At 40.3% G+C, this 27,733-nt stretch overlaps 4 protein-coding genes across 4 annotated transcripts; all 4 read left to right on the plus strand.

Moving 5' to 3' along the window:
- Nucleotides 1-767: 767 nt before the first annotated feature.
- LOC135933170 (gap junction beta-3 protein-like) lies at nt 768-2,364 on the plus strand. Its single transcript, XM_065471150.1, has 2 exons — nt 768-1,178; nt 1,939-2,364. The coding sequence occupies exons 1-2, from the start codon at nt 789-791 to the stop codon at nt 2,362-2,364; spliced, it is 816 nt and encodes a 271-aa protein (XP_065327222.1). The 5' UTR covers nt 768-788.
- A 10,721-nt stretch (nt 2,365-13,085) lies between these two features.
- LOC135932992 (gap junction beta-3 protein-like) lies at nt 13,086-14,634 on the plus strand. The gene is made up of 2 exons (XM_065470821.1): nt 13,086-13,475; nt 14,227-14,634. The coding sequence occupies exons 1-2, from the start codon at nt 13,086-13,088 to the stop codon at nt 14,632-14,634; spliced, it is 798 nt and encodes a 265-aa protein (XP_065326893.1).
- Nucleotides 14,635-15,536: 902 nt separating this feature from the next.
- Nucleotides 15,537-22,822, plus strand: pef1 (penta-EF-hand domain containing 1). Its single transcript, XM_065471149.1, has 5 exons — nt 15,537-15,609; nt 17,120-17,366; nt 20,509-20,664; nt 21,329-21,472; nt 21,582-22,822. Exons 1-5 carry the CDS (start codon nt 15,589-15,591, stop codon nt 21,809-21,811), a joined length of 798 nt encoding a protein of 265 aa, XP_065327221.1. The 5' UTR covers nt 15,537-15,588; the 3' UTR covers nt 21,812-22,822.
- A 2,096-nt stretch (nt 22,823-24,918) lies between these two features.
- On the plus strand, nt 24,919-27,384 carry smim12 (small integral membrane protein 12). Its single transcript, XM_065471152.1, has 2 exons — nt 24,919-24,975; nt 26,269-27,384. The coding sequence occupies exon 2, from the start codon at nt 26,298-26,300 to the stop codon at nt 26,571-26,573; it is 276 nt and encodes a 91-aa protein (XP_065327224.1). The 5' UTR covers nt 24,919-24,975; nt 26,269-26,297; the 3' UTR covers nt 26,574-27,384.
- Nucleotides 27,385-27,733: the final 349 nt, after the last annotated feature.

The raw sequence follows: 27,733 nt of genomic DNA on the forward strand, positions 1-27,733 counted from the left end.
CGCCTTGGGCATTTTTAATCTGTAGCTCTGCTCTAAAAGAACGTACGTACCTGGGCCCGCCTACTTTCCTCGGAAACGTAAAATGATTGGCTAGAATTGGCTCAGGAAAAAAAAAAAAGCACCGAAATAAAGCACCGAAATGTGCGCTGCTTTTCGGTCTGGTTACTACCGTTTATGTCAGAACCGGTACCCATCCCTAGTTATTATTAATCACTGGCTCCCTTCCACATTGAGCATTGTATTTCTGGAGGTTTCGTCATGTTAAATGCAAGTTTTTCCTCCCCACTGTCGCCTAAGCAGTTGTTCAAATGGGTCATATGATTGTAGGGGTTTCCTCTGTATTACTGTAGGGTCTTTACCTTACTGTGCACCTGTTGTTGTTATTTACCACTAAATAAATGAAACAGAATTGTGTGTGTGTGTGTGTGTGTGTGTGTGTGTGTGTGTGTGTGTGTGTGTGTGTGTGTGTGTGTGTGTGTGTGTGTGTGTGTGTGTGTTTGTATCATGCATATGATCTCATTGAAGTTGATATTTTCTTTCTATCTTTATTTAGGACATTAACTTACATTAGAGGCTTTTATTATATTTAACTTTTTGGACCAGGACTTTACAAACCACTGACTGGCATCATACTGCTTCGAGTATTTTAACTACAAAGATTCTTCTAACATATTCTCTTGTTTCATTGCTCAGGTTTGGATCAGGAACTTCATTCCACCTGATCTCTTCAGGAGATCAACCATACTCCTCAAATTTCTGTCCCCTTGTCCCCCTCCAAGGCAGCAGTCATGAACTGGAATTGGCTGGAGGACCTCATCAGTGGGGTCAACAATTACTCCACAGTGTTCGGTCGAGTCTGGCTCTCAGTGGTCTTCATCTTTCGGGTGATGGTGTTTGTGGTGGCGGCTCAGCGAGTGTGGGGTGACGAGAGCAAAGATTTTGAATGCAACACTAAACAGCCAGGCTGCGCCAACGTGTGCTACGACCACTTCTTCCCCATCTCCCACATCCGCCTGTGGGCCCTGCAGCTCATCTTCGTCACATGCCCGTCGCTGATGGTTGTTGCCCATGTCAAATATCGACAGATGAAGGACTTAAAGTACACCACCACCCATGAGGGTAAACACATGTATGCCCGCCCTGGGAAGAAACGCGGAGGGCTGTGGTGGACATACCTGGTAAGAATGAAGGGTGCTAATGTTTAATTCCACTGTTATTGTGTATGCCACACATAGAAGGAGATTTGCAATTATAATGTGTGAGCAACAAGCTCCACCAAACTGATGTGAAGTTGTGTGACTTTGCAGGAGTGGTCTACGATACTGCAAATTTTGGTATCTATCAATATCAAGTATTGCAAAGACGTTCAGATATTTTTCACAGTGTATGTCTGATGTATTTTTTTTATTTCTAAATATATATATACTGAACTTAGAGGATAGAAACAAATTACAGATCATATCACCCTAGAATCGATCTGATACTGAAAGAAACTCTATTTTAAGTGGTTCGATGCTTTCGAAGCTTCCTTTAAACAGCCATATAATATGTTCCTACAGTGGAATGTGGGACTATTATGTCTGTAAATGTCTGCATGTCTGTCTTTTTCCTTGTCTTTAATTTCACTTTCATTTGCTGTTTAGAAACATCTCTACCAAGTGTTCACTTTTGTTTTGACTGATTTTGGTAAATATCAGGAATCTTCATTTTATAGTTTATAGAAGGTTGAAGAATCCTCATTTATGTTCCAATTTTTTCATAGGGTCACTTAGTTTTTAATTTAACTAACTAATCGTCATAACAAGAGCTTAGACAAATGGTTGGGATAAGTTACAGCAGTTATTGAACATTTAAAATTAATTCTGTCAAACACAGTCATTAGCAATGGAGAAATCCATGGGATTTTTCCTACTTTGACACTCATTTGTCTTCTTATAGGTGAGTCTGATCTTAAAGGCAAGCTTTGATGCTGCTTTCCTCTACATCCTTTACCACATCTACGAAGGGTTCGACTTACCACGTTTGTCCAAGTGTTCCCTGGATCCTTGCCCGAACACGGTGGACTGTTACATATCCCGCCCCACAGAGAAGAAGATCTTCACTCTCTTCATGGTGGTGTCCTCTGCTGTCTGTATCTTGATGTGTATCTGTGAGATGTTTTACTTCATCTGCAAGAAAGTCAAGAAACGAATCAAGAGGAAAATAAATGAAGACAGGCAGGTGTTCGCAGAGACTCACGAGCTGAAGCCATTGTCAACAGCTTTTCCAAGGCACAAGTCTAGATCATCTTTGAGAGTGGATCCGACAGTGTCTAACCAGAACCTGAGTAACATCAAGACTGAGGAGACACCAACTAAGAAATAAGAATCATCTTGCTCAGGCTACTCTGAAAAACTAATTGAATAACTCCAGGTGCTACTGGAAGCAAATGCATCCTTCCGACTGCTTGCAGAACTGTTGCTCAACGGCAAAGAAATACCCAGCGATTTGTAAATAAAACTTTGTTAAATGATATTCTGCATGGAAATCGACAGCAAAATTGCAGATGAAAAGGAAGCTTTCTTTTGAGTAATGATGCTTTATATGTGTATGATGTGTGTGTCTGTATTCATGTTTTTATGTAGCCTGCGCATCACTGGCCAATAGTAAATTGTGATAAGCTGGTAGATCAGGTACTTCTAATGGATTAAACTTTAAAAGGTTGAAGGTCCTAAACTCATCTAGACACAGAACAGATGGTGAACCCCTTTTCCTGAAAATACAGACTGACAAAGCAGAGCACTTTTCTGAACACAGTGATTGTTTTTCGAGCATTTCACAAATATCAAATGGTTACTGCCTGTCAGTTAGGAAAAGTACATGCTGTAAGTAAACCCTTTATTCACCATAGCATTACACACTGAGTCACTCACAAGTACTTTACAGTAGAGATACCCATATGATCTCGCCATACTTGTTCTGGCGTCATCCGTTTTTTTATACTACCGTCCAATCAGGAGCAGAGAACACGGGTGTGGTTTTGAGAGATAGGACAATGCCCCATGAGTGCACATGATTGTGAACTCTTTCTTTTGGGGAGACCAAAGGTGAAAAAACAGCTGTGTATTGTCTTTTGTTCTGTAGAAGGTATTTAAACCCAGGGCTGTGCCGGGCTCGGGAGAGACTCTGCTGGTCATTTGCCCTGTGATGGCTGCTCTCATCAAGCTTGGTTTTGTTCTGTTCTTTATTAAAGGATGGCGGCTACCGCTCACCATTTAGGATTTATTAAATGAAAACTTCCACAAGAGCTGGCAAAATCTTAATTCGCATACTAGAATTAAGATTAATTAAGATTAATTAAAAAATTTCACACAATTTGTGTCTGGGCACAACACCTAAAGGCCACACCCTAGACCTTGTCTTGGGTTATGGACTGAATGTATCAGTGACTGAAACGTGTGTTTTATCTATTTTAGATCATTTAGGAATTGTATTTGATATTTTAGTTCCTAAATCTCCAGCAAAACTGGGAAATTTGGGCACATTACCCCAGTACTGAAATCTCTTCACTGGTTGCCTTGTCAAGTTCGAGCAGGTTATAAGGTCCCGTTGCTCATCTACAAGGCTTTAAATGGTTTGGTACCTTCGTATCTCTCTGACCTTTGGCACCTCTATGTTCCATCCCATGCTCTCCGATCTCAGGATACTGGCCTTCTAAAAGTTCCTAAAGCCAGAAAACAGACTATTGGGGAGCATGCTTTTTCTTTTCCTGCCCCATTTTGTGGAACAACCTCGCTCAAGATTTTAGGTAGGCGGTATGCTCTGTGAAGGTTTTTAAAGTTAAGTTAAAGACCCACTTGTTCACCCTATCTTATGTGTCTTAATTCTTTGCCTATCAGTTTTTAAATGTTATCAGTTTTTAAATTGTATTGTTTTTTCTTTACTACTTTTATTTATGTATTTGTCTTTTTATCTTCAAATAACTGTTCAGCACTTTGTTTGAAAGTGCTTTATAAACAAAGTTGTTATTATTATTACTATTATTAAGAGCCCAGTTGAGGGACTTTTGGGGGAGGAATGTTGTTCCTCTTCCAATGTTTTATTTCATGCATCACCCTAATGGGGGCTTTGGCACTCATTTAGTAGCTTTGTCATTTTGAAAATATGCTTTCACATTCTCAGCCAATTACTCCTAATCTTTCAGTGCAGGGACATTAAGACTTTTCCATGCATCTATTGCTAGATGGTGTGCAGACTATCCAAGGTGTGAGGATGCAAACTAACATTTCAGGATATACATATAAATGGTGCTTTCCACTAACAGCAGTGTTCATCCAGTGATTTGCTCATTTGGCTCAACTGTCCCATTTCTACAAGACTTTCTGCACGTTCTTGTGAGGAGTTAGGAAACAGGTTTCTCATGAGCCTAAAATGTGTTCTGCCAGGTGTTCAGGAAGAAAAACATGAAGTGATATATTCATCTACCATCTCAGTGAAATACATTTTCATTCTTGATACTCTTAAAACACTTGTGAGCCTGCATTTTTAGCAAAGCCTCTCTGAAACTGATGTCCACCCTGCTAAAATGTAAACTCCCTCTCCTAAACATTGAGAGTTTAGAAAACAGTTCTTTATGCGTCTCTAATCAGACAAAACTGTTTTTAGAGGTTTTTTCATAGTGTTTAAATGAGCATAAAATGTCCTCTTTACTTTTTACCAGGACGTCAGCAAGACAGAAAATGACTCTTTATGCTTTCCTTCTTCTTCTTTTTATACAGTAATAGCTCGTCATAGTTTCCTTGGTGACAAGTAACATGGTAACCTTGTATATTAGAATGAGTACTTGGTATTATGAGTACTTGTGCATGGGCAGCATTAACATGCTCATGTGCCATTAAAGAAGAAAACTGTCTTCAAATGTAAGGGAATTAGCTAAAATGGCATGTTTCAGACAGTGGAGGAAGTGAAGGGACGCACAATTGACAGTGTAAGAGCGAACGGATCAAGGAAAGCTACTTTATTAGAGTCCACAAATACAGACTATAGAACTAAAAATAAGCACACCAGACCCGCACTGAAATTGGATACCTGAAACTATCTAAACTTAAGTATTTACAGTTAAAGCTTATTTTGTAACACAAAATTCATTTAGGCCAAGAATGTATTAGTCAGATGTCTTATGTAAAGAAATGGTGCATTTCCTCATACTGCATGGGTAGTTTATTTAATCCAAATCCAGGAGCAGTTTTCCTAAAGGATTTTGTAAACGACAACCCACCGAGCACCCACCAAGAGTCCCAAGTGCCCAAGTTCAACGTTTTGCAGGGAGCATTTCTTCCTGGATTTTCAGAATTTTGTGTAATCACAGTGCAGTTAAACAGGCAGACTCTGATTGGCTGAGCACCCGCAACGCTGAAGTGGGCGGCTCAGCAGCAAACCCCGCAGGGAAGAACTGCAAGTGACCAGAGAGCTTTAATTGCAGTTTGACCAAAATGTGCACTTGTATTTTAAATGTTAAAATCTATAAGTCAGTACAATTACATCCCATAATAGCTTGTTTTTATGCGGTAATATCACTACTGACAACCACTGCGGCGGGGCCAGACGGCATCACCGGCCGTCTGCTGCGCTGCTGTGCTGACCAGCTAGCAGGTGTGTTCACTTCCATCTTCAACGAGTCCCTGGCGAAGTCTGTGGTCCCCACATGCTTCAAAAGATCCACCATCATCCCTGTGCCCAAGAACAGCAAACCCTCATCCCTGAACGATTACCGGCCAGTTGCACTGACCTCGGTAGTAATGAAGGTGTTTGAGAGGCTGCTGAAGAACATCATCTCCTCCTCCATCCCAGACACCACAGATCCGCTCCAGTTCACCTACCGACCCAACAGATCCACTGAGGATGCCATCGCCCACGTCCTGCACACCACCCTCAGCCACATGGACAAGAAACAGGGTAACTATATGAGAATGCTGTTTGTTGATTACAGTTCAGCGTTTAACACAATAGTGCCCAGCAGACTGTTCACAAAGCTCAGGGATCTGGGACTCAACAGCCGTCTGTGTGCGTGGGTGTTGGACTTCCTCACTGGCAGAACTCAGGTGGTGAGGGTGGGTAGATGCGTCTCTAACAGCATCACCATCAACACAGGAGCACCACAGGGATGTGTCCTCTCGCCACTGCTCTACTCCCTCTACACTTCAGACTGTGTGGCCACCCACGGCTCCAACACCATTGTGAAGTTTGCTGACGACACAGTGGTGTTGGGCGCCATCTCCAACAACGATGAGGCGGCCTACATGGACGAAGTGAAGAATGGTGCCAGGACAACCACCTCCAGCTGAACGTCGGCAAGACCAAGGAGCTGGTGGTGGACTTCAGAAGGAGTCAGCACAGAGACTACAAGCCCATTATCATTAATGGAGCTCCAGTGGAGAGGGTGCAGTCCTTCAAGTATTTTGGTGTCCACATCTCCTCAGACCTGACATGGGCTGCCCACATTCAGGTCCAGACCAAAAAGGCTAGGCAGCGCCTGTATCACCTACGACAACTGAGGAAGTTCAGGGTCTCTCCAGAGATCCTCAGGATTTTCTATACAGGCGCTGTGGAGAGCATCCTCACACAGAACATGACATCGTGGTTTGGGAACAGCTGTGTGAAGGACCAGAAAGCTCTGCAGAGAGTGATCCGTACAGCAGAAGGCTGCTGCAGGATTGCTCTCCCCCCGCTTCAGGACACCTACACCAGGAGATGCCGGACTAGAGCAGCGCAGATACTGAAGGACCCGTCCCATCCTGGCAACAAACTGTTCCAACTTCTGCAATCTGGTAGAAGGTTCCGCATCATCCGGGCAAGGACAGAGAGACTCAAGAGGAGCTTCTATCCCCAAGCCATCCGGGCCCTAAACACACACACACCCGCCCTCTCACATCATCTATAATTGACTGAGACAGGACTCTCTTCCAGACACTCTAAACCCAGGCACAATGTACATTTCAAATTCCTTTAACTTTAAATATGTTTATATTGTCTATTCTGTAAAATAGTCAGATGTCTATTCTTATTAATGTACAGAATTCACCTGCTTGCTGCTACTACTGCACATTCACCCAATGTATATACTATATATATATAATGTTCTTCCTCTCCCCCCCCCCCCCCCCCTTTTTTTGCACATGTCGAGGAGCGTGTCAGGATACATTTCACTGTGTGTTATACTTGTATAACTATGCATGTGACAAATAAAGAACCTTGAACCTTGAACCTTCTGTGGCTTCTTAAGTGCCGGCTGTAGATGATGTGGCTGCTAGGTTTTAATAAGAGAGATGAGAGTCTCTGTTCTCTGTCTACTTAACATTTCTTGCCTCTCTCTCATACCCCACACCCCACACCCCCACCCCACCCCCTTCCTCTTGCTTAACTAAAAAAAGAAAGAAAAAGTGTAATAAAATGGTGGAGCATCAGCATTTTCTAGGTTTACTTTATGTCCATAGGTTTGTCCAACAGCTTTGGTTTCCCTGGTGCTTTTTAACTTCAAATTACTGTAATAGTTTCTTTTTGAGCGGGTGAAGAAAGTGCAGCCTGGAATCCACATTTGTTTTCTATTTACACTGTGCAATCATCACTGTGCACAGCGGTAGAGCAGTAAATGCAATTAACTAATTGGTCTAGGCGTATGATTCTTGCTTAGGGTGCGAGAGGTCCTGGGTTCAAATCCTGGACGAGCCCCCACTTGTTACGTTCCCCTGAGGGGTCTAGGCGGTGAGGGGGAAGTAACAAAAAGTGTCCAGATCAGAAAAAGAAGGCAAAAGGGTTAAATTAAAGAATTTTATTAAAGTAGCTCAACTAAAAGAGACGGACAAGCCGCTATCACCATTTAAGGAAACAAACAAAACTCAAGTGTTGGTCAATAAAGTAAAACGCAAGTCAAAAAGAGAGAGCAGCTCACTAGCTGCAAACCGCAAAAACACAGCTCACTAGCTGTAACCATTCACAAGGCACTCTGGCCCAGAGCTCACCTTTCTCTGGGCTTAAATTCCTTTAATTACTGACGAGAGTCAGCTGCACAAAAGAAAAAAGGTGGCAGCTAAGGCAGGAGAGATGGTCGGACACGCCCACACAGACAACTTCAGGAGGCGGCCCTGCTAGGGCCGTAACAGTGGGATTTAAAGGTTAAACACCTGGAAACAGAGACTGGGTCCTTGTGCTGTGTCGCAGATCAGACGCTCTGTATTGTAATGTGCTGATTTGCATCCGTTCTGCATCACATGCAATATCATGTGGATCGTTCTGGTTATCCACCATCATTATAACTTTTCGCATTATTTCTTATTTTAGGGCTGCCACGATTAGTCAACTAGTCACGATTATGTCGACGACTAATTTAATAGTCAATGCATCGTTTGAAGCTTTGTAAGATCCTGAAAGACGCAGGAATAAGTAGTAGGATTTAAGAGTGTAATAACAGACTGAAACAGATGATGGCAGCACTGCATGTACAAGGATGCCAGCTGCCATTAAACGCCGTTAAAGAAGAAGAAGCAGTCTCTGGTATCGTAGCTGTCCCAACCTATTCCAGAATTCATAGGGCGGCTCAGCCAATTCCAGTTTCCAACGGCAAACTGCCAATGGCTGCAGCTACTTAGTTTTGATATTACTCTTTCTGGGTCACAAAATAAAGCTGTGTAAACTTCAAATATCTGCTCGATATATCAAGATATCACATATTTGCAAAAGTGCTCTGATGTTTTCGGAGACGTCTGTTACCCACCAGCTCGATAGCTGACCAGGTGGTCAAGGCTCACTAGAGCGAGCAAGAACACCAAACTCCTGGCACATTGTTTTCAGACCCCGCGGTCTTTTGCTGCTCAGGTTAAACATGATATAGAAGTCACTTACATAACTTAAAAATGTTATTGTTTGGCTTTTTTCAGTGTTTTATTTGTTCCTGAGTAAATCCTGAGCTTGGCTGAGATTAAAGCTATAGTTTTCACACAGCAGAATAAGCGTCAAACAGAAAACTGATTAAACAGAAGTGTGAGACGGTCGAGAATTTACTCCAATGTCCTGTTATATTATAGATAGACAGTTGCGTTTATTACATTCCACTGAGACAATATGCAAATTTCATTAAAAGTTTAATAAACTATTATCTTGTCTTTATTTTTAGTTAGCACATACCTTAAACACTTCAAGCTGTAAGCTATTGCTAGTTATATAAGAGCAGATGTATGCTGGTGCAATAAGCTGTCCGTTTTACGTCCTTTACTTTACTTTACTTTATTGATTTATATAGCACTCTTCACAGGATAAAAACCACAAAGTGCTTCACAATAATATAAAACAGATAAACGTAAAACAGCACAACCAAACACACACAACAAATCTAGTTAAAAGCTAGTCTAAATAAATGAGTCTTATTTAAAAATGCTCCGCCTATCCTCCTCTTGCTCTTCATGTTTACCAGCAAGGCCACACCTTAAAGCCAGCCCCCTTAAAAGATCAGGTGAGACAGAATTAGTGAGCATTGAGTCAAGAGCAGCTGATACATCACATTCACTCAGCACTCATGTTATGGTGCTCCCTGCAGCCAGGGTAAGGTGCTTTATACTTGTCTATATTTGTACAAATTAATTAATCAAGGAAACAGGTGTTATGTAGGCAAATTGCTGAGTTCTGTTTTGAGTTCAGACAAATACAGAAAAGGAAGAGTACAAAAGATAATTGGAAAGAAGGGGGCTGGCAATAAAAAAAGGGCACGGATGTCACTCAGTCTGTTCCTGTTTTATCATGTGCAACGGGAAGAGCTCAGCCCTGATGCGTGCAAAAGAATAAGATTTGTAAAGAGAGATAACTGGAAGCAGTGCAAATAAAACTACACCTGGATTACTTGTGCTTTATTCCTCTAAACGATTCATGCTACCTTGAAAAATGGAAGAAAGTCATGCTGAAAGTGGGTTTTTTTTAAAGGGAAGATTTGTGAATTTCAGGAAAACTAAGAAAGAGCTATGGTGGAATGAAAAGGGGAAATGAAAAGACAAAAGCCACACAATGTAACCTCCACCTCACCTTGTTAGCTAGGAGCTTTGACTCATACAGACAATGTATTATTGATGTACTGAAACGTAATGTAAGTTTGTTTATTTATATAGCTCCCTTATCAGAGACATAAAAGGGCTGTATGACAATTAAAACACAATTAATATCAGTAGAAAACCACGTTATAATAAAATCAATTGAAAAAGAAAGATTAAAAAAGAATATTAACAGAAAAATGGATTAAATAAATGTTTTCAACTGCTTTCTAAAGGAGTCCACAGAGTGAGCGAAACAGAGTTAGAGTGTTAAAGTGGCAACTTGCTCAACCTGTAGAGCAAGTTGTATTCAAACATCTGTGGCAGTGCCAGAAGAGGGTCTGAATTATATTGGTTCATGTGTCACACTGCAGCCATAGTGTAATCTTTGTTATGTTTATGGATGTTAATTTATCCTAGTCTCTTTAAGACATTTAATTAAGACAGGGACAACCTGAGAAAGCTGTCTGCATTGTCACGATGAAGTGAAAGAGAAACATATGCAAAAAGATAGATAGATAAGAGAGAGGGCAACACTGCATCTAAAGAAAACAGAAAAACAAGTTGTGGTCACCTCCCTTTAGACAAGATATGCTCTTCTCTCTGAGGTTTTGTTTATTCACTGACAATCACTGCAGTCACAAACAGACTGCAGTGCATTTTGTATGAACAAAAATCACATGCCTTTTACATTTGTGAATAGCAATGAATAGCAACTGTACGATGGTAGTAGGCTGTGTGTTTATAAATCCTTTAAGCGTCTGTTGCTCTTTTTTTAAGATGATGCCAGAAGATTTCCTTTAAGAATCATCCTGATGGCGGCCGAACATCTGAGTCTCGAGGCCTCGGCTGAGGCACACTGTGAGATTAATGTTGCTGGTTGTATTGTCCATTAGAAGGAGAGGTAAAAGGTAGGCAACTTCGGCAATAATTGAATGTGTCTTGCCTTCAGTAGCCCATGTTGTGATTCTGAAGGACTTCCTTGAGTCAAGTCTTTTTATGCTGTGTAATTTAATAGTCAGGAATGCTGGATAAGAGAGAAGATAGCAACTGATTTGACAGCTCAATATTTTCCATAGTGATGCTGAGATGTTGAGGGAAAGTGTTTCTGAATTCAAATAGTTGGAATTAGACGTGACAGAACTGAAGTGGAACAGTGGACAGCGAAGCTGTTATCCAACATGTTCCCTTTCAGGCTGTGTGCATTTACCAGAATGAGATGTAAATGTGAAAGAGAAGCTTTTGTTTCTTGTTGTTGAAACCTGTTTGTAGCACAGCAGAACTTCTTTATGTCTTGTATTAAAATGTTTCAAAACTTTCAAAAATCCTAAACTGTGTATGTTTCCCAGAACACATACAATTTTAAAGTTTGGACAGTTAAATGCACATGTTAATATTTTAACCAAAATTATGGGCTAACAAAGATGTCCTTTCAAACAGTTGACTCATAATGTTGCAGGTGTGGGTTTGGTTCTTTCCGCAAAGAGGAGCTTTGATGGTGACTCACTCACTCATGGCAGGTGGATTAAAAAGCAAAACCAAAAGCAAAAGAATAACAAGGAATAACAAAATCGTATTCGTGGTCACAACAGCTTGATTCCTCAAACTTCATATTTGGCTTATCAGTCGTTCAGAACAGTTTTCTTGTTTGTGATTGTATGCGTTACTTTTGGGGAACAATACCAGAGAAAAATTGCAGTGGCTTCATAGTTACTGTTGTTGAATTACTCAGACAAACACATTCATACACAGTGGCGCACCCACTGAAAGCATCACAAAAATGACCTGAGGATTTAAATCAGCTTGAACTCAGAGACTACTAACCTTAATATGTCTATTGTATCAGCCCTAAAAACCTTTCAAATACGTATCCAACTGGATACTTACTCTGGATGGCATTACCTTGATTTCCAGTAACACTGTGAGAAATCTTGGAGACGTTTTTATGTAGGACTGGTTTCTTGCTTTTGAGCAATATCTCTAAATTTAGAAACATCCTGTCTCAGAGTGAAACTGAAAGTTCATGCATTTATTACTTCTAGGCTGGACTACTGTAATTCATTGTTTTTAGGATGTTTGAAGAACTCCATAAAAAGTCTTCAGTTGATTCAAAATGCAACAAGAATACTGACAGTGACTGAAAAGACTAGCATATTTCTCCCATATTGGCTTCTGTTCATTGGCTCCTTGATAAATTCAAAAATAAATTTAAAATCCTTCTCTTAACACACAAGGTCTTGAATAATCAGGCTACATCTTATCTTAAAGATCTCATAGGACCACGTCACCTCAATAGATCACTTCGCTCTCAGACTGCAGGTTTACTTGTGGTTCCCAGAGTATTTAAAAGTAGAATGGGAATTAGAGCCTTTAGCTTTCAGGCCCCTCTTCTATGGAACCAGCACCAAAACTGTTTTTTTTCTTCGCTCACCTTTTTCACTCTCCATATGTTTATACACCTCTTTACATTTAATCATTAGGTATTATTAATCTCTGGCTCCCTTCCACAGCTTGTGTTTATCATGTCTTCCTCCTATCACGCACAACCAGTCATGGCAGATGGCTGCCCGTTCTGAGCCTGGTTCTGCTGGAGGTTTCTGCCTGTTAAAAGCAAGTTTTTCCTTCCCACTGTGGCCAAACCAGTCTCTCAAACAGGTCATACGATTGTTGGGGTTTTTCTCTGTCTTATTGTAGGGAATTGACCTTACTGTTCAATTATTGTTGTGATTTGGCAGTAAATAAAAAAAAAAAAGAGTGTAATTGAATATTATAGAATGATATATTCTGGCTATTTGGAGCTGGAAAAAATGGTGGTATTTGAAGTAGCCTTTAAATGACTTCTAGCGTGTGTGTGTTTGTGTGTGTGTTACAAATCCCTGACTGACACTGTTTCAATGTTTTACCAAAAAAATTCTTCTAACCTACTTTCTTGTTTGACTGGTCAGGTTTGGATCAAGAACTTCATTCCCCCTGATCTCTTGAGGAGATCAATCATACCCCTCAGATTTCACGTCCCCTTCTAGGGCATCTGTCATGAACTGGAACTGGCTGCAGACCCTTATCAGTGGGGTCAGCAATTACTCCACAGTGTTCGGTCGGGTCTGGCTCTCAGTGGTCTTCATCTTCCGGGTGATGGTGTTTGTGGTGGCGGCTCAGCGGGTGTGGGCTGACGAAAGGAAAGACTTTGAATGCAACACTAGACAGCCAGGCTGCACCAACGTGTGCTATGACCACTTCTTCCCCATCTCCCACATCAGCCTGTGGGCCCTGCAGCTCATTTTCGTCACGTGCCCGTCACTGATGGTTGTTGCCCATGTCAAATATCGACAGATGAAGGACTTAAAGTACACCACCACCCATGAGGGTAAACACATGTATGCCCGCCCTGGGAAGAAACGCGGAGGGCTGTGGTGGACATACCTGGTAAGAATGAAGGGTGCTAACGTTTAATTCCAGTTATGTTGTGTATGCCACACATAGAAGGAGATTAGCAATTATAAAGTATGAGCAACAAGCTTCACCACACCTCCAAACTGAGGTGAAGTTGTATGTGTGATGACTTTGCAAGAGTGGTGGTATTTTGGTATCTATCCAATATCAAGTATTGCAGATGCAGATACCAAGATACTAATACTACCTACCTAAACTAGACTATAGAAAAATAGATGTAATAGTCAGCACAAAAGTACTTCTAAACATTTCTACATATATACATATACTGAACTTAGAGGACAGAAAAAAGTACAGATCATATTATCCTAGTATCAATCTGATACTGAGACTAGCCTTAATTATCGATATTTGGAGAGATCTGCCCATCTCTATTTGCAGTCATTCGATTCTTTCTTCCTTTAAACAGCCATATAATACCAAATGTTCAGTTTGTTTTGACTGATTTTGGTATATTTGGTAATATCACGAATCTTCATTTTCTAGATAATCGGGATGAAGAGTCCTCACTTAGGTTACAAATTTTACATGGGGTCACTTATCTTTTTTTTTTTCTTTTTTTTTTTGTAACTGGCTAAACATCATAATAAGAGCTTGAACAAGTGGCTGAGATAAGTTAGAGTAATTATTGAACCTTTAAAATCAATCCTGTCAAACACAGTCATTAGCAATGGAGAAATCCATGGGATGTTTCCTACTTTGACACTCATTTGTCTTCTTATAGGTGAGCCTGATCTTAAAGGCAAGCTTTGATGCTGCTTTCCTCTACATCCTTTATTACATCCACGAAGGGTTTGACTTACCCCGTTTGTTAAAGTGTTCAATGGATCCTTGCCCGAACACAGTGGACTGTTTCGTATCACGCCCCACAGAGAAGAAAATCTTCACTCTCTTCATGGTGGTGTCCTCTGCTGTCTGCATCTTGATGTGTATCTGTGAGATGTTTTACTTCATCTGCAAGAAAGTCAAGAAACGAATCATTGAGAAAATAGATGACGAGACTCGTGAGTTGAAGTCATCGTCATCACCTCATTCAAGGCACAAGTCTAGATCAACTTTGAGAGTGGATCCAACAGTGTCTAACCAGAACCTGAATAACATCAAGACCGAGGAGACACCAACCACGAAATAAGAACCATGTTGCTCGGGCTACTCTGAAAAACTAATTGAATAACTCCAGGTGCCACTGGAAGCAAATGCATCCTTCCGACTGCTTGCAGAACTGTTGCTCATGGAAAAGAAAAGAAGTACGCAGTGATTTGTAAATATTACCATGTTAAGTGAAATTCAGCATGGAAATCGACAGCAAAATTGTGGGTCAAAGAGGAAGCTATTTTTTGTGCATGTATGTTCTGTGTGTGTATGAGTGTGTGTCTGTATTCATGCTTTTATGTAGCCTGTGCATCACTAGCCAATAGTAAATTGTGATAAGCTGTTATATCAGGTACTTCTCACGGATAAAACTTTAACATTTTAAAAGGTTAAAGGTCCTAAACTCATCTAGATATAGAACAGATGGTGAACCCCTTTTCCTGAAAATAAACACTGGCCAAGCACAACACGTTCTTGAACACAGTAAGTGGAGATGAAGAGATTTGAAATCTCTTTTATTCTTGCACAAGAACCATTGTCAACCATAACGAAGTAAGACTACAGCTATTATAGTTTGTTTTAAATGATGAGGTGGCGGGGTTGTTGAAATATATAAAGTTGTTTCACTGTTAAATGTTTGTGTATGTGTCTTTTTTCATGCATTTCACAATTATCAAGCGGTTACCAGGTCAGTTGGGAAGACTACATGCTGTAAGTGAACCTTATATTCACTTTAGGATTACACGCTGAGTCACTCACAGATTACTTCACAATAGGCTTCACACAAAGCTTTACTTTACAATAGAGATAGACATATGACTCCGCCTTACTTGTTCTGGCGTCATCCGAGTTTCCACACTACCGTCCAATCAGAAGCAGAGGACACGGGTGCGGTTTTGATAGATAGGACAATACGCCAATGGTGAGCGGAAACCGGACGTCGCCGTATCTGCCCTTACGGATGCTTCGTTGTAGGAAGTAAAGGCTGTCAAATATGAGTTTCAACTACGGACAGGTATTGAATTCCCGTATTTTATATTTTGTTTTTGTCTTCATAATAACATACTAATGTTGTTTATTGAGTTTATCTCTTTTATTGACCAATGTGACGTAACTAACAGCACCGCAAGTAGTTTCGGTTATTCATTTGTCTGCTGTGGTTAGCTAAGTGTTACACCATAAACTGTTGCTATTCTTTAGCAACATTTCGGTAGGAAATAGCGGGTTACTCAGTGTTTATCTTTATCTTGTTGGTTCAGCAAAACGTAACTACTCTAGTTTTCCTCGTTTGAATTGATAACAGTCATGGTGGGTTTCATCTGAAAGTAGAGGTAATTCATCGTTCTTGCTCAAACACATAATTACGGTGTAAGTAAATTTTAACCTTAATTACCTACCCTACCAAAGACGTTGAGCTGTTTTATGTCAACAAACGAATCATTGATCAGCACAGTGGGATACAATCTAGCTTATTTTGCTTGAATTGTGGCATCGTTAAGCTTCTGTACGTCCAGTTTTTACTTAATTCGTAAATCTTTTTTCTTGTATTAATTGATTACATCATCGAAAGGCTAGAATAAGACTTTCACATGTTTAATTATCTTTGCCTGAAAAGTAGTTAAAACCACTAATACACTACCAAAATACAACTGTATTTTTTGTTGTTTTGTTTTGTTTTAGCCTTTTACATAAAATTACCCACCTCTGTGTCCTATAGGTAACTTCACATGAGCAGTCTCATAATTATAAACCAATTACATGTTTTGCTGGCAAAATCTTAATTTGCATGCTGATTGTAGCTTTCAAATAAGTATGCAACATTAAACATAATTAAACATTAAAATATTTTCCTCATATTGTGCAGCTCTCATTGGTGCCAAATAAACTACAGTCTGTGGCATGGCCATGGGAACTCTAGGGGTGTAGGCTCTATGAGTTCTGAGTCCAGATCAAACCTTTATACTAAACCCACTTAAACATTGCTACAGACAACACAATCCTGCTTATGCCTTAAGGTATTACCAGTTAGTTGCATCCACCCCTAGAGGGGCAATGCACACTGCAAAAACTGCTGAATGAGAGGCACGAGAAAGAGTCCCCCAAATCAGTCTAGTTGATCATCCACTGGATGCTCCCAGGAACGATCACAATCTGTGGAGGCTGCAGCAGACAATCTACAGGACTCCAAGAATCCACTAGAGATCCTGTTTCCATGCCTCACTATGTCAGAGCTGTTTTGCAGGCACAGTGGGGGCCTATACAATATTGAGCAGCTGATTTTAGTATTGTGGCTAATGATTACATATTTTCCCCTGAAATGTTAAACAAGTGGAGTACAGAGTAGCAGGATCCAAGGCAACAGAAAATACATAAAACTAAACTTAAGTACAGAATTTGAGAATATACTGGAATAGCCATACCTGAAGTATCTTGTGTCTCTGTTGTCCTCAGACTCTGTTACTGCAGAAGCAGTAAGCCTGTTTATTATAGGTTTTAGTGACCCTTGCTTTTTTGTCCCTCTGCAGGGCTATCCAGTTGGAGTCAACCTGCCACAGGGTGCGCCATACGGTGCAGGCAGAGGTTCCTATGGGTCTCCCCCATCAGCTCCTTACGGAAGTGCTGGAGGTCAACCAGGAGGCCCCTATGGTGGTTATGGAGTTCCAGGTCATGGAGGGCAATATGGGCCAGGGCCAGGTGGTGCCCCTGGTGGGCCATATGGGGCTTATGGTGGACAACAGTATGGGGGACCTAATGCACACTATGGTCCTGCAGGTAATTATGAGATGAGAGCATATCTTTGTAAGCATCTGTGGTAGCTCTGCCTGTAGGATTTAAGCAGGGATACACTGAACACAAGGAGACTGCAGATAGACTCTGATTCTGCTTCCACATTGCTTCCCCCCTCACTCTCCACTGGGATGATGGATAGAAAATGACTTGCGTTCCCAGACAGTCTTGTAGAGACAGGGTTCAGTTTGTGCCCCTCAGCAGGATTACACGGCTGGAGTGATGACTCCGGTAATACTGAGTGAGGGCTAAACAGAGTAAGAGACAGATGGGCAAAGAGTGTGTTTGTGTGTGTGCGTGTGTGTGATTACACTGTTTCCAGTAGTGGCTAAGCCTAAGTCAGAACCTGATAGCCTATGTTACGATCAGTCCCCACAGGGACAAAATCCATCAAGGGTCTGCCCTGAAGTGTCACCTGTCCCTCTCTCCCCATTCATTTTTCTGACAATCAGTCCCCCCTCTACTGCTTCCTTCAACTCACACTATATTTTTCTAACACCTCCTTTTTCCAGATAATGGCCTCTTCTCGAGACGGCTTTTTGTCAACCTTTGACCCTATCTGCACCTTCATTTTCACAGCCGCTACTTATGAAACCTGAACCTGTATAACTAAGGTTGGACATGTAGCCTTTAGAAGAATACAAACTGCTTTACTAACTGCAGGAAGATTAATGGATCCCTTCTTTGTTTTTTCCATATTTTAAAACAAATATGTATTTGAAGGAGCCCCGTCTAACTGTCAGATGAAATGCAATTCCTGTTCTGTTGCTCACATTTGCATGCAGCTTGTGCAAGCAGAACATCAGGCAAAATGGCGATGAGACTTACATGAGCTGTGTATGAGACAGTGTTGCAGTATCATACGTATGCTGCATTCACAGATGTACAACAGCTGAAATACCAGGGTACATACTCAGTGTCAGTTTAATTGACTCATTATAGTTGACTCTGGTTAACAATGCCAGATATATGTTGCATAGCTAATTTATACCTACTCATCTATCAGCCCCTTTATTAGTAATGACTACATTTATATAAAATAGCATATATAGTCACAGCCATGTGCTAACATGTCGTTAGTAGCCAAGCTCGATACTTTGAGTGAAGACACAGACTGTAAGACACGATAAAATAAATAAGTCGTTTTAAAATAAATAAAAATTCTCAACAGAAAGCCTGTTTAAACTAAAATATTTTTGTTTGCTGCTTTTTAAAAGAATGAACAAAGTCAACTAAAATCAGTTGTGGTAGTACACTGCTCCACAACCATAGTGGCACAGACTGAAAGGCTCTGTCCTTCCTATTCTTTAGCAGTGTATGGGGAACAAGTAACAAATTCTGTGCCAAATCAGCCATGTAAATCACCCTCACCCAGCTGAACATGGACGCTTTAAGTAAGCTAAAGCTATCCAGACTTTAGAGCCAACCACAAGCTAGCAGCCTCAGTATGAGCAAAAGATCAAATCAGTTATGAAGAAAATTATGGAGATGAGTGAAAAAGAGAAAAGGGTTGATGTCCTGTTACCTAGTTGATGTATAAACATACTGGAAAAGGATCCAAGTACCTGAACTTGATTTTGTTAAATAAATCTGTAGCACCTGATTCTTTTTTTTTTTTCTTAGTAAAGAAAATGTATTAGGTAAAGGTGGGTGTACAGTAGCTAATTTTTAGTTAATTATTTGCACTTCTTTCCAGTACCAGAGCACTTCATTTTCAACTGTTTAAGTGAGAGAAGATCCTGTAACTTACTGCAGTGCAGTTATTTATTTTATTATGAAAATAATATTTTGCAAAAGTTGAAAGGAAAAGTTGTTTTATTGATTGCATATGCTTTTAATTAAAGTTCTGTGAAAAAACCCAAATCAAATTGTCAAATATTGGTATTGGCAGGTTACACTTAAGAAAACAAACAACTGGAATCAGCCAAGAAAATTCAATTTGGTGAATCTCTTGTTCTTTGGTGAAAATGCATGAATTACAGTTTCATACAATTAACAGTTGACAGCTCAATACATTAGTTTTCTACTTCAGAAAGTACTTCCACTACATGAGTGTTAATAAGGACACTACTGTTAGTTAATATTAACCAGATAACCGTTCAGGTTTCGGTACAGACTTAATCCCAAAAACCAAGTGACCAACAAACCAAATTTCTGTTTGGCCGGGCGGACTCCAGTGGGCTCCCATTCTAAGCTACCAAAAGCTTTTGTTGCTCGCTGTTGATACTGGCAGTGGAAGATGGATATTTATTTAAGGCACTCAGGAGCGAGCATATGTATCACATAGTTGCAGATGTGTACAGAGAATTTACTGAATAGTTCACATAGAAATCAGTCCACAGGCTATTAGAGCAAACAGAGAGTCACAAAAAGCCTCATATTTTAAAAATGTCACACTACTATCCATTCAGACATTAGCGATAAAAAGCATCCGCTAGAGAAACAAATGTTGCATACTACATGTTTAATAAGTATAAATAATATCAGGCATAACAGTCATCACTAAGAGGTGTTATAGTTGGTATGCTCTCTAACATTTCAAAACTCAAAGTGCATATAGAATGTAATTAGCTGTAGGAGTTGTTTGGTGTGTCACTTGCATATGAAGTCGTTTTTTTCTAACTAGTCATTTTATACACTGCTCTTTTCTAAATTGGTGCTTCTAAACACCAAAAGACTGAGCCAAGCATAGATGTATTATTTTTTATGATCAATTTTCTTCTTGACAGACTCAGCACAGTTTCAACTGTAAGACAGGCGAAGCGCGTTTCTTCATCTCCTGATAAATAAATGATTATTTGGCATTGGAGTGCGGTAGTCGCTTCATTTCCAAGAATATTTCTTCTTCTTTCTTCTTTTCCTTTTTTTTCCCCACACTTGTTCGCTACTCCTGAAAATCCTGAGAGGTTTAGTGAAATAATAACTGGTAGAAAATATGAGGAGGGGAAATAATAAAGAGAATAAATCATACTAGGTGGTTGAGACGGATTGACGAAAAAGAGATGAACAGCAGTGGAAACAGCTTGGAAAACAAATTTGAAGCCATGGGAATCTTTAAAGTCAGTCAGAACGCCTTTCTTTCCTTCTCTGTCTCATTAGCGCACTTATTTTTTTTGTCTTTGTGTAGGTAACATCCCTCCTGGTGTTAACCCAGAGGCGTACCAGTGGTTCCAGAGTGTTGACACTGATCGCAGTGGCTTCATCAACCTAAAGGAGCTCAAGCAGGCACTTGTCAACTCTAACTGGTCTTCCTTTAATGACGAGACTTGCCTCATGATGATCAGTAAGTCATCCAGCAGCAGCTAAATAAAATGCTCAACAGGCCGTGAGGTAGCGCTGTGTTGATGAATTGGTTGTGAATGCTCTTATAGTGTTGCTGAAGGCAGAATGACACACTATTTAACAATGTAAAAATACTCTCAGTGACCTGAATGGCTACAGCAGAAGGAGGCAAAAATTTATTTAGAAAAACAAATGCATAGAGAAGTAGTGGGAAAAAGGAAGTAGGCTGGATTTATATGGAAGTACTCTACTCCCCACTCACTATACTTAGATTGTTGCCCTCTGGGACCCAGACCCAGATAAGTGGTAGAAAATAAATGGATGGATGAAGTACCTCCCTAAATCTATCAAGCTTGTAAACAGAAATGTCTTGAGTTTCTAAAACAGGGAGAAATTTATGCTGCCAGGAGTCAGCCTAAATAATGACTGAGTCATGTTTGTCGCTGTTCCCATTGTTGTTGCACAACTATCCCTACATTCCAGTTGTGCTTACCAGGCGGTGACTAATGTTTTCTATTACCATAATGAGAAGCGTGTGACTGCTTTGAAGTAGCACAAGGAGAAGATCCATGATGATGAAGGATGAGCTTAGTGGTTCTGCTTTAAAAAAAAAAAAGCCTCTTTGTCTTGCTTGGCTGAGCCTGTGTGTTTGTATTTCCTGTTAGACATGTTTGACAAGACGCGGTCTGGTCGAATGGACCTGTTTGGCTTCTCAGCACTGTGGGACTTTATGCAGCGGTGGAGAGCAATGTTTCAGCAGTATGACAGAGATCGCTCAGGATGTATCAGTGGCATGGAGCTACAACAAGGTATCAGTGTTTGCACATTTGACAACATGTTGAGAAAAGTCTATGACTTAAATCATTTCATCCAATCGTATAAATGCAAATATGCACATATGTCACTTTCTCTTCTCAGCCCTCGCTCAGATGGGTTACAACCTCAGCCCCCAGTTTTCAGAGACGCTGGTCCAGCGCTTCACCGTGCGAGGTGCCCGACCCGGCATACAGCTGGACCGCTTCATCCACGTGTGCACGCAACTTCAGAGCATGACTCAAGTGTTTCGGGAGAGAGACACGAGCATGACGGGCAACATCCGCCTCAGCTATGAGGACTTTCTGTCCGGTGCTGTCACCAGGCTCATGTGAGCCCCGTTCCACCGACTGCCCCTCTGCACAGCCTCACTCCATGTTCAGGTCACAGTCGCTCCCTTTTTCGCCATAAGTGCCCCCACATGCTGCTATGTATACATCATGCCAGTCCATGTTGTTGCGTGGCTTATTGCTGTAAATAGACAAAGCTCAGCAACATATACCTGAATAAAGTCCACTGGCTCTTTTAAATGGAGCTAAAGGTTTCACAGGTTAGCTTATAGGATGGCACTTCATCATATTTATACTGTTAAAATGTTGAAATGTTGGATGTTCATATTAAAAATGGCCAAAGCTAAAAAACAAAAAAAATAGGTTAACATATATGCAAGGAGACTCTGAGCCAAAGCCTCTGGCTTCAAAATGCTCTAATAACTTCATTTCAATCATTTCTTTAACATTTACCTGTGTGATGTCAATCAAAGTGAACACCCCTAATATGGTCATGCACGCAGAATGGTCACACACTCTGCCAATCAGAAGAAAGGTAGGAGTGAAGGGAGGTGAAGCAGCTTGTTTCAGCCAGCGTATGAAGCAAGTTGCATTATAAAATAAATAAAGATTGGGTTACTTTGGAGTGACTGTGCATGAATCACACTTTAAAACAGAATCCAAGAATTAAAAAGTAGTACTGCAATGAGGATAATATCGCCCCTTTAAATTTTACTGGGAAGTCAGCAGGATGCCAAAACAGTTTACCTTGGTTGCCTTGGTGACATGTGAAAAGTATTTACTTGTACTTTTTCCTGTGAATTTGCACACAAGCAGCATTAATGTGTTCTTGTGCCATAAAACTATTCAGATGCCTTTTAAATTTATGCACATCAAGGGTATTTCCAGAAGGTACTCACTTTCAGTAAATGTACATGATATTGCATATTACTTCAATATAAAGTCTGTTAGGAAATCTGTATAAGAACTTCTACTGAAAAGTAAAATAGTTCGAATCTGTCACTATTTTTAACTGCTCGCAGTAAGATAAGATGGATAAAATTGTGCCTCACTGCATCCTTTGGTTTCTTCTTGTTTTTTTACTTCAGTACATTTATCTTTGATATATGAATAATACACTCCACTGAGGTATATATTCTTAGCTCATTAAACATGTCAAGATGGTTTGTAATGCCAAAAGCAAATAAATTTTCATATGTATGAATGAGTTCACCACCAGTTCTGAATGCATATTGCATGCATATTAATAGAATAATTAAGCACAGAGTGAATTTATTAATATTACAGTGAAATGCAGTCAATCAAGTACAGGTTGAGAGTTTGTAATATTTCTGTTAGTGAGCCCTGAATGTTTCGAGGTTGGATTTTCTTTAAAAGCACTTCTGATTAGCTGAAATTCAAACCCGACTCAGAGAAGTCTCTGTCTTTCCTTTCCACATTTGGCACTTCTTTTTACTCACCATCTGTTCCTCTGACAGCCTGTGCCACGAGTCCCCCAGCTTCATCCCAAATCAGAGGCAATCTATCAAATTCTCTTGTGCATCTTTTTTGGTCATATTCTACACCCATCTCCTTCTTAGCAGTCTCCCTGCATATTAATCCAGGGCTAAATGTAGCTGTCACCGATCCCTTAGGGCACTTTGTGTCATATGTGTCACATCCCTGCCACCACCCCCTGCATTTGTTGACATATGTTTAGCATCTGGACTGTTTTCAAAACACTGAGTTCGGCAGCTTTGGAGCCATGGCCAAAAATGCACCGTGCTTGAGGAGCTGTGCCACACGCTTTTTCAGGCTTCCCTGATTCAGCAGTGATTTAACCAAAGTCTTGTCTGTCAATTTTCGGGTAATGAGAAAAATTTCCCACCGCTGACCATGCCTGACATCTGTAATTAACTTGGGTAGAGCAGGTCTACAGGGCTTCAGTCAGCCACTCTGTCAGTCTCGCTTTGTGATTTGGATTGATAAGGTGGTTGTATTTTTACATCGAAATTTTGGCTAGTGCAACTCTAAATCTCATTTGCTAATAAACAGGAACTGATGAAATAATCCTGTCACTGCCAAGTTTGCTAGTAAAGCAGAACTGGCACTAGTGATGTTGTTTTCCTTCAGGCGATGAGCACATTTCACTTTATTTGACAGGACTGATCAAATTCCAATTCTGGCAACTACAAGATGGACAGCACAGAGGGAGGAACTGCTTAAGAGAATAATTTTGAAGCATGAAGCGTAATCACCCACACAGTTCTAAGCAACATTGCAAGTAATGATAACAAATTTTGATTTAGCTTTATAATCCCCTCTCTTTGCCTCTGCACAAACAGCCATGGAGTCAGAGATGGTCATTCCTTCATGACAGGCTGCATTCCAACTGCTATGGATCAGCTTTGTGCCCAGCATTGGTAAAGCTGGCCCAGGAGCTGAAATATCAGTATCATCAGTTATATACCCTTTCACTACCCAGAAACAACAGTAGCATGGAGGAATATTTTTGCCTTGTATAGCCAAGTCTGAACTGTATGGTTTCCTACTCTGTGACTAAAATGTATTCTTTTCTCTGCATTCCTCACAGGCAGCCAAAAAAACCCCAAACTTTAAATTGTGGTTTTATGCAACGCACTAAGCTTTTGAAAGTGCTTTTAAACTAAAAGAAAACTATCTTGTCACTTGACGGTTTTGTCATACAAGAGGGGGTAGCTCACGCCTTGTCAGTGTGTAGCACAATGCTGGTGACAGATCTGTCAGCCTTTTGTGAGGATTTCTTGAGTATTTGTGGGGAAAAAATACCACCGAATTTTTAAACACAGAAAGAGGTGGCTGCTTTTTGTTTTGTTTTTTTTAACTACTGCTAAGAACTGGACAAAAGTCTCGTGTATTTTAGGCTAGGTAAGTTGATTAGATTATGAGTTAATGGTGGTTTTTCATTGTTTGCTTGTTTTTTTTTTCTATTTTTATTTATTTGTTATATTATTATGTAATTTATGGGATGTCAGCAGTAAATGGTACTGATCATTCACAATGCATTTCTCTACTCGGTACAAATGTCAAAGTAGTGTAGCGTATTATTTTTACCGCTAAGAGGCGCTAAAACACCGTGAGATATTGTTACGTCTACGCGAAGTTCGCCAGCCAATGACGATAAACCAGGAAGGATACAGACTTTGACACGGAAATTGCGTCACTACAGTACCAACGTGCTAGCGGTAAAGGTGAGTACTTACGACATTTGGGGCTTTTTTTCCCTAAATATTTGAGTGTTTGTAGGCAGGCACAGAAGCTCGGTGAATGTATGTTGTGCTCTGAATTATCATTCCTCGAGTTGTCTTTTTGAAGTAAACAGAAAGCACACTAGCCGGTAGCAGCTCTCAGTTTTCTTACATGACTTTCACACAGTAGGTTTGGTAACACTACGTTAGCGTTAATTCTTTTCATTGTTATCGTTTTAGACTTATACGCTGTGCTAGATTTGGTCGAATCAAGTTCACAGTCATTCATATCATATAGCGTGTAATGACTGGACTTATAATTTATAATGGCGTACTCCGTAGCGAATTTTATCATATAACTTTAAAGAGTCATGCAAGCTGGGAAACGCAATATGTTTGAATGTAAACTAAAGACTGGTGAATTGTTGAGAATACCTCTTGAGTTCGGCTCTCATGAAACACCCAAACGAGTAAAAATTACCGGGATATTTCAACTTGTATTAAAGGTTAAAAGGCACGAAAGATCAGTAGCTAGCATGAATTGACGCTAACAGTCGAAGGCTGTTACTGCTACTTGTGTTGTTGGTCGGGCTTAAGAGAAAGAGGGCATTGGAAGGACACAGACGTACTCATTATACTGTCTGGTGTTTGACGACGTCCTCATGTGCACTTTGGCCTCAGTTATTTCGCACATTAAGAAAGTATTTCAGAAATGGCAGACATTAAGTCATGTTAATTTTATCCAAAATAATTTCTCTTCAGTAAGCTCTATGCTGTGTTTTTAAATAGCACATAGCAGTCTGTGAGTGACTCATTGATTTATCTGAGCAAAAAAACAGGGTTTTTATGCTGATCTGGGTTTGTTGGTAATTAGTAGTTAGATGAATCCTAGAAGTTACAAGATTTCTCCACTAATCAGAATTGAATTCAAGCCACAAGGGGTCAGTAGCTTAAACAAAAAGGGCAGCAATTTTGAAGTAGTAAAATCAGACCTAATAAGCTATAAATGTTCACGGCAAGTTACTAAAAGTGATCTATTATGTTTCTGTGCTATGAGCACAGATGCTCCATCCACATGCTGCTCAAATCAATCTAGGTATTGGCTTGTTTCTGACACTGAATGAAGTGAAGAGCTACACTAATAACACATATAGTGAATAAAAGTTACTTTGAGCTCAGAATTATGCGAACTTGCTCTAGTACACAGCAGGAAAATGCAGAGTGGGACGTGAGCAAATTAAGCGTGTGTGTTTCAGACAACCAATAACATACCTTTTTTCTCCTCCTCTCTTGAAGCACCTGGGATCCCAGAGCTGCATGCAATCATGTGGCCTGTAGTGTGGACAGCGTTGCGGACCTATGCTCCTTATGTCACCTTCCCTGTGGCTTTTGTGGTTGGAGCAGTGGGCTATCACCTGGAATGGTTCATCAGGGGCACCCCCAAATCCAGAGAGGAAGAGAAAGGCATCCAGGAACTGAGGGAAGAAAGAAAGCTGCAGGAGCAAGTGGGCATGGACAGCACAAAGGTGCTGAGCCTCAAAGAGAAACTGGAGTTCACACCTAAAGCGGCTCTGAACAGGAACCGACCTGAAAAGAGCTAATCCCCTGTTTCCGTGATAGACTTGCGTTTGACCTTTTTTTTTCAGCTGGAGGACTGTGCACTGAGAGCAGAAGAGAGGGTGATCACTGAATCATACATTCTTCCTTATTCAGTTCAGCTCCACTCTCATGGAAACCCGTAGCAAAAACTTGCCTGGGTGAACACTGGGAAACTTTTAGTAGCTGGAATATAATTATTTCTTCTCCATAATCAAACAAAGGTGTATGTATTAGGCTGTACCAAATTCTCCAATCATCTTCTTGATGGTGCATGTGCATGCTTTTTATCAATAACTTAAGCCATCCACTGTCATTAGAACACCTTATTGTAGAACCTTTGAGTGTTCGGTCTTTAATCTGACAAAGTTTTATGTGATTTGGAACCGACTTGGATGGATTACATACATCTGGTTGTGCCAGTATGGTAAATGTATATAATTGCGACTTTGTTATTAAGTCACTCAAATGTCATTTGTCATTTCACGACCAATTTTCATGTTACAGACCTGTCTGGGTTTTTGGGGGGTTTTTACTCCTTTTGATCTTTTCTGTTTATAGAGACAGGAAGTCTGGCTGTCATAAAAGAAGAGAAGAACGACAGGACTTTGCTGGAACCTTTGATGATATGTGACAGAACATAAGCCAGCATTGTGGGCGGTCTCCCAGGATGTTTAAGCTGCTTAGTTGTATTGTCTGTAACCATGTGCTCAATACTTTCATTTTAGAAAGTCTGGATTTGCACACTTTAAAAAAAACAGTAATAATATGTGTCTTGCTGAAAAAATGTGATAAATAAAGAAAAAAGTTTGTGTGCTTCAGGTGTTTTCTTGAGTGATGTTTCAGTTAATTTTTACAGCTTCTATTTGGGAATTATCAAAAAAGATCTTTCATAAAGTTAGTTAATTCTTACTTTAATTAAAAAAAAAAAGAAAACACTTGAACTCTGTCTGTGTCAGCGCTGTTTCACGTTCAGTTCTGAGCAACTGTGTCGAACCTCTTTTTGTGAAACAATGCTTCTGCCAGTGACGGAAAGTAACTTAAAAGTCAAAGGAAGGAAGTAATGACTCCACTCGTTCAGCTTCAAGGGGGAAATTATGCTGGGAAACCATTAACTGATTCACCTTTGGAATTTAGCCCTTGTGCTATTTGGCCATCTTAAATC

Source organism: Pelmatolapia mariae, linkage group LG22 (genome assembly GCF_036321145.2).
Source record: "Pelmatolapia mariae isolate MD_Pm_ZW linkage group LG22, Pm_UMD_F_2, whole genome shotgun sequence".
Lineage (NCBI taxonomy): Eukaryota > Metazoa > Chordata > Actinopteri > Cichliformes > Cichlidae > Pelmatolapia > Pelmatolapia mariae.

Coding starts and splice junctions, on each gene's coding strand:
- LOC135933170 (XM_065471150.1), top strand. CDS start 789: ATGAACTGGAATTGGCTGGAGGACCTCATCAGTGGGGTCAACAATTAC. Junction 1,179..1,938: donor GGCTGTGGTGGACATACCTG/GTAAGAATGAAG, acceptor GTCTTCTTATAG/GTGAGTCTGATCTTAAAGGC.
- LOC135932992 (XM_065470821.1), top strand. CDS start 13,086: ATGAACTGGAACTGGCTGCAGACCCTTATCAGTGGGGTCAGCAATTAC. Junction 13,476..14,226: donor GGCTGTGGTGGACATACCTG/GTAAGAATGAAG, acceptor GTCTTCTTATAG/GTGAGCCTGATCTTAAAGGC.
- pef1 (XM_065471149.1), top strand. CDS start 15,589: ATGAGTTTCAACTACGGACAG. Junction 17,367..20,508: donor TGCACACTATGGTCCTGCAG/GTAATTATGAGA, acceptor GTCTTTGTGTAG/GTAACATCCCTCCTGGTGTT. Junction 21,473..21,581: donor TGGCATGGAGCTACAACAAG/GTATCAGTGTTT, acceptor TTCTCTTCTCAG/CCCTCGCTCAGATGGGTTAC.
- smim12 (XM_065471152.1), top strand. CDS start 26,298: ATGTGGCCTGTAGTGTGGACAGCGTTGCGGACCTATGCTCCTTATGTC.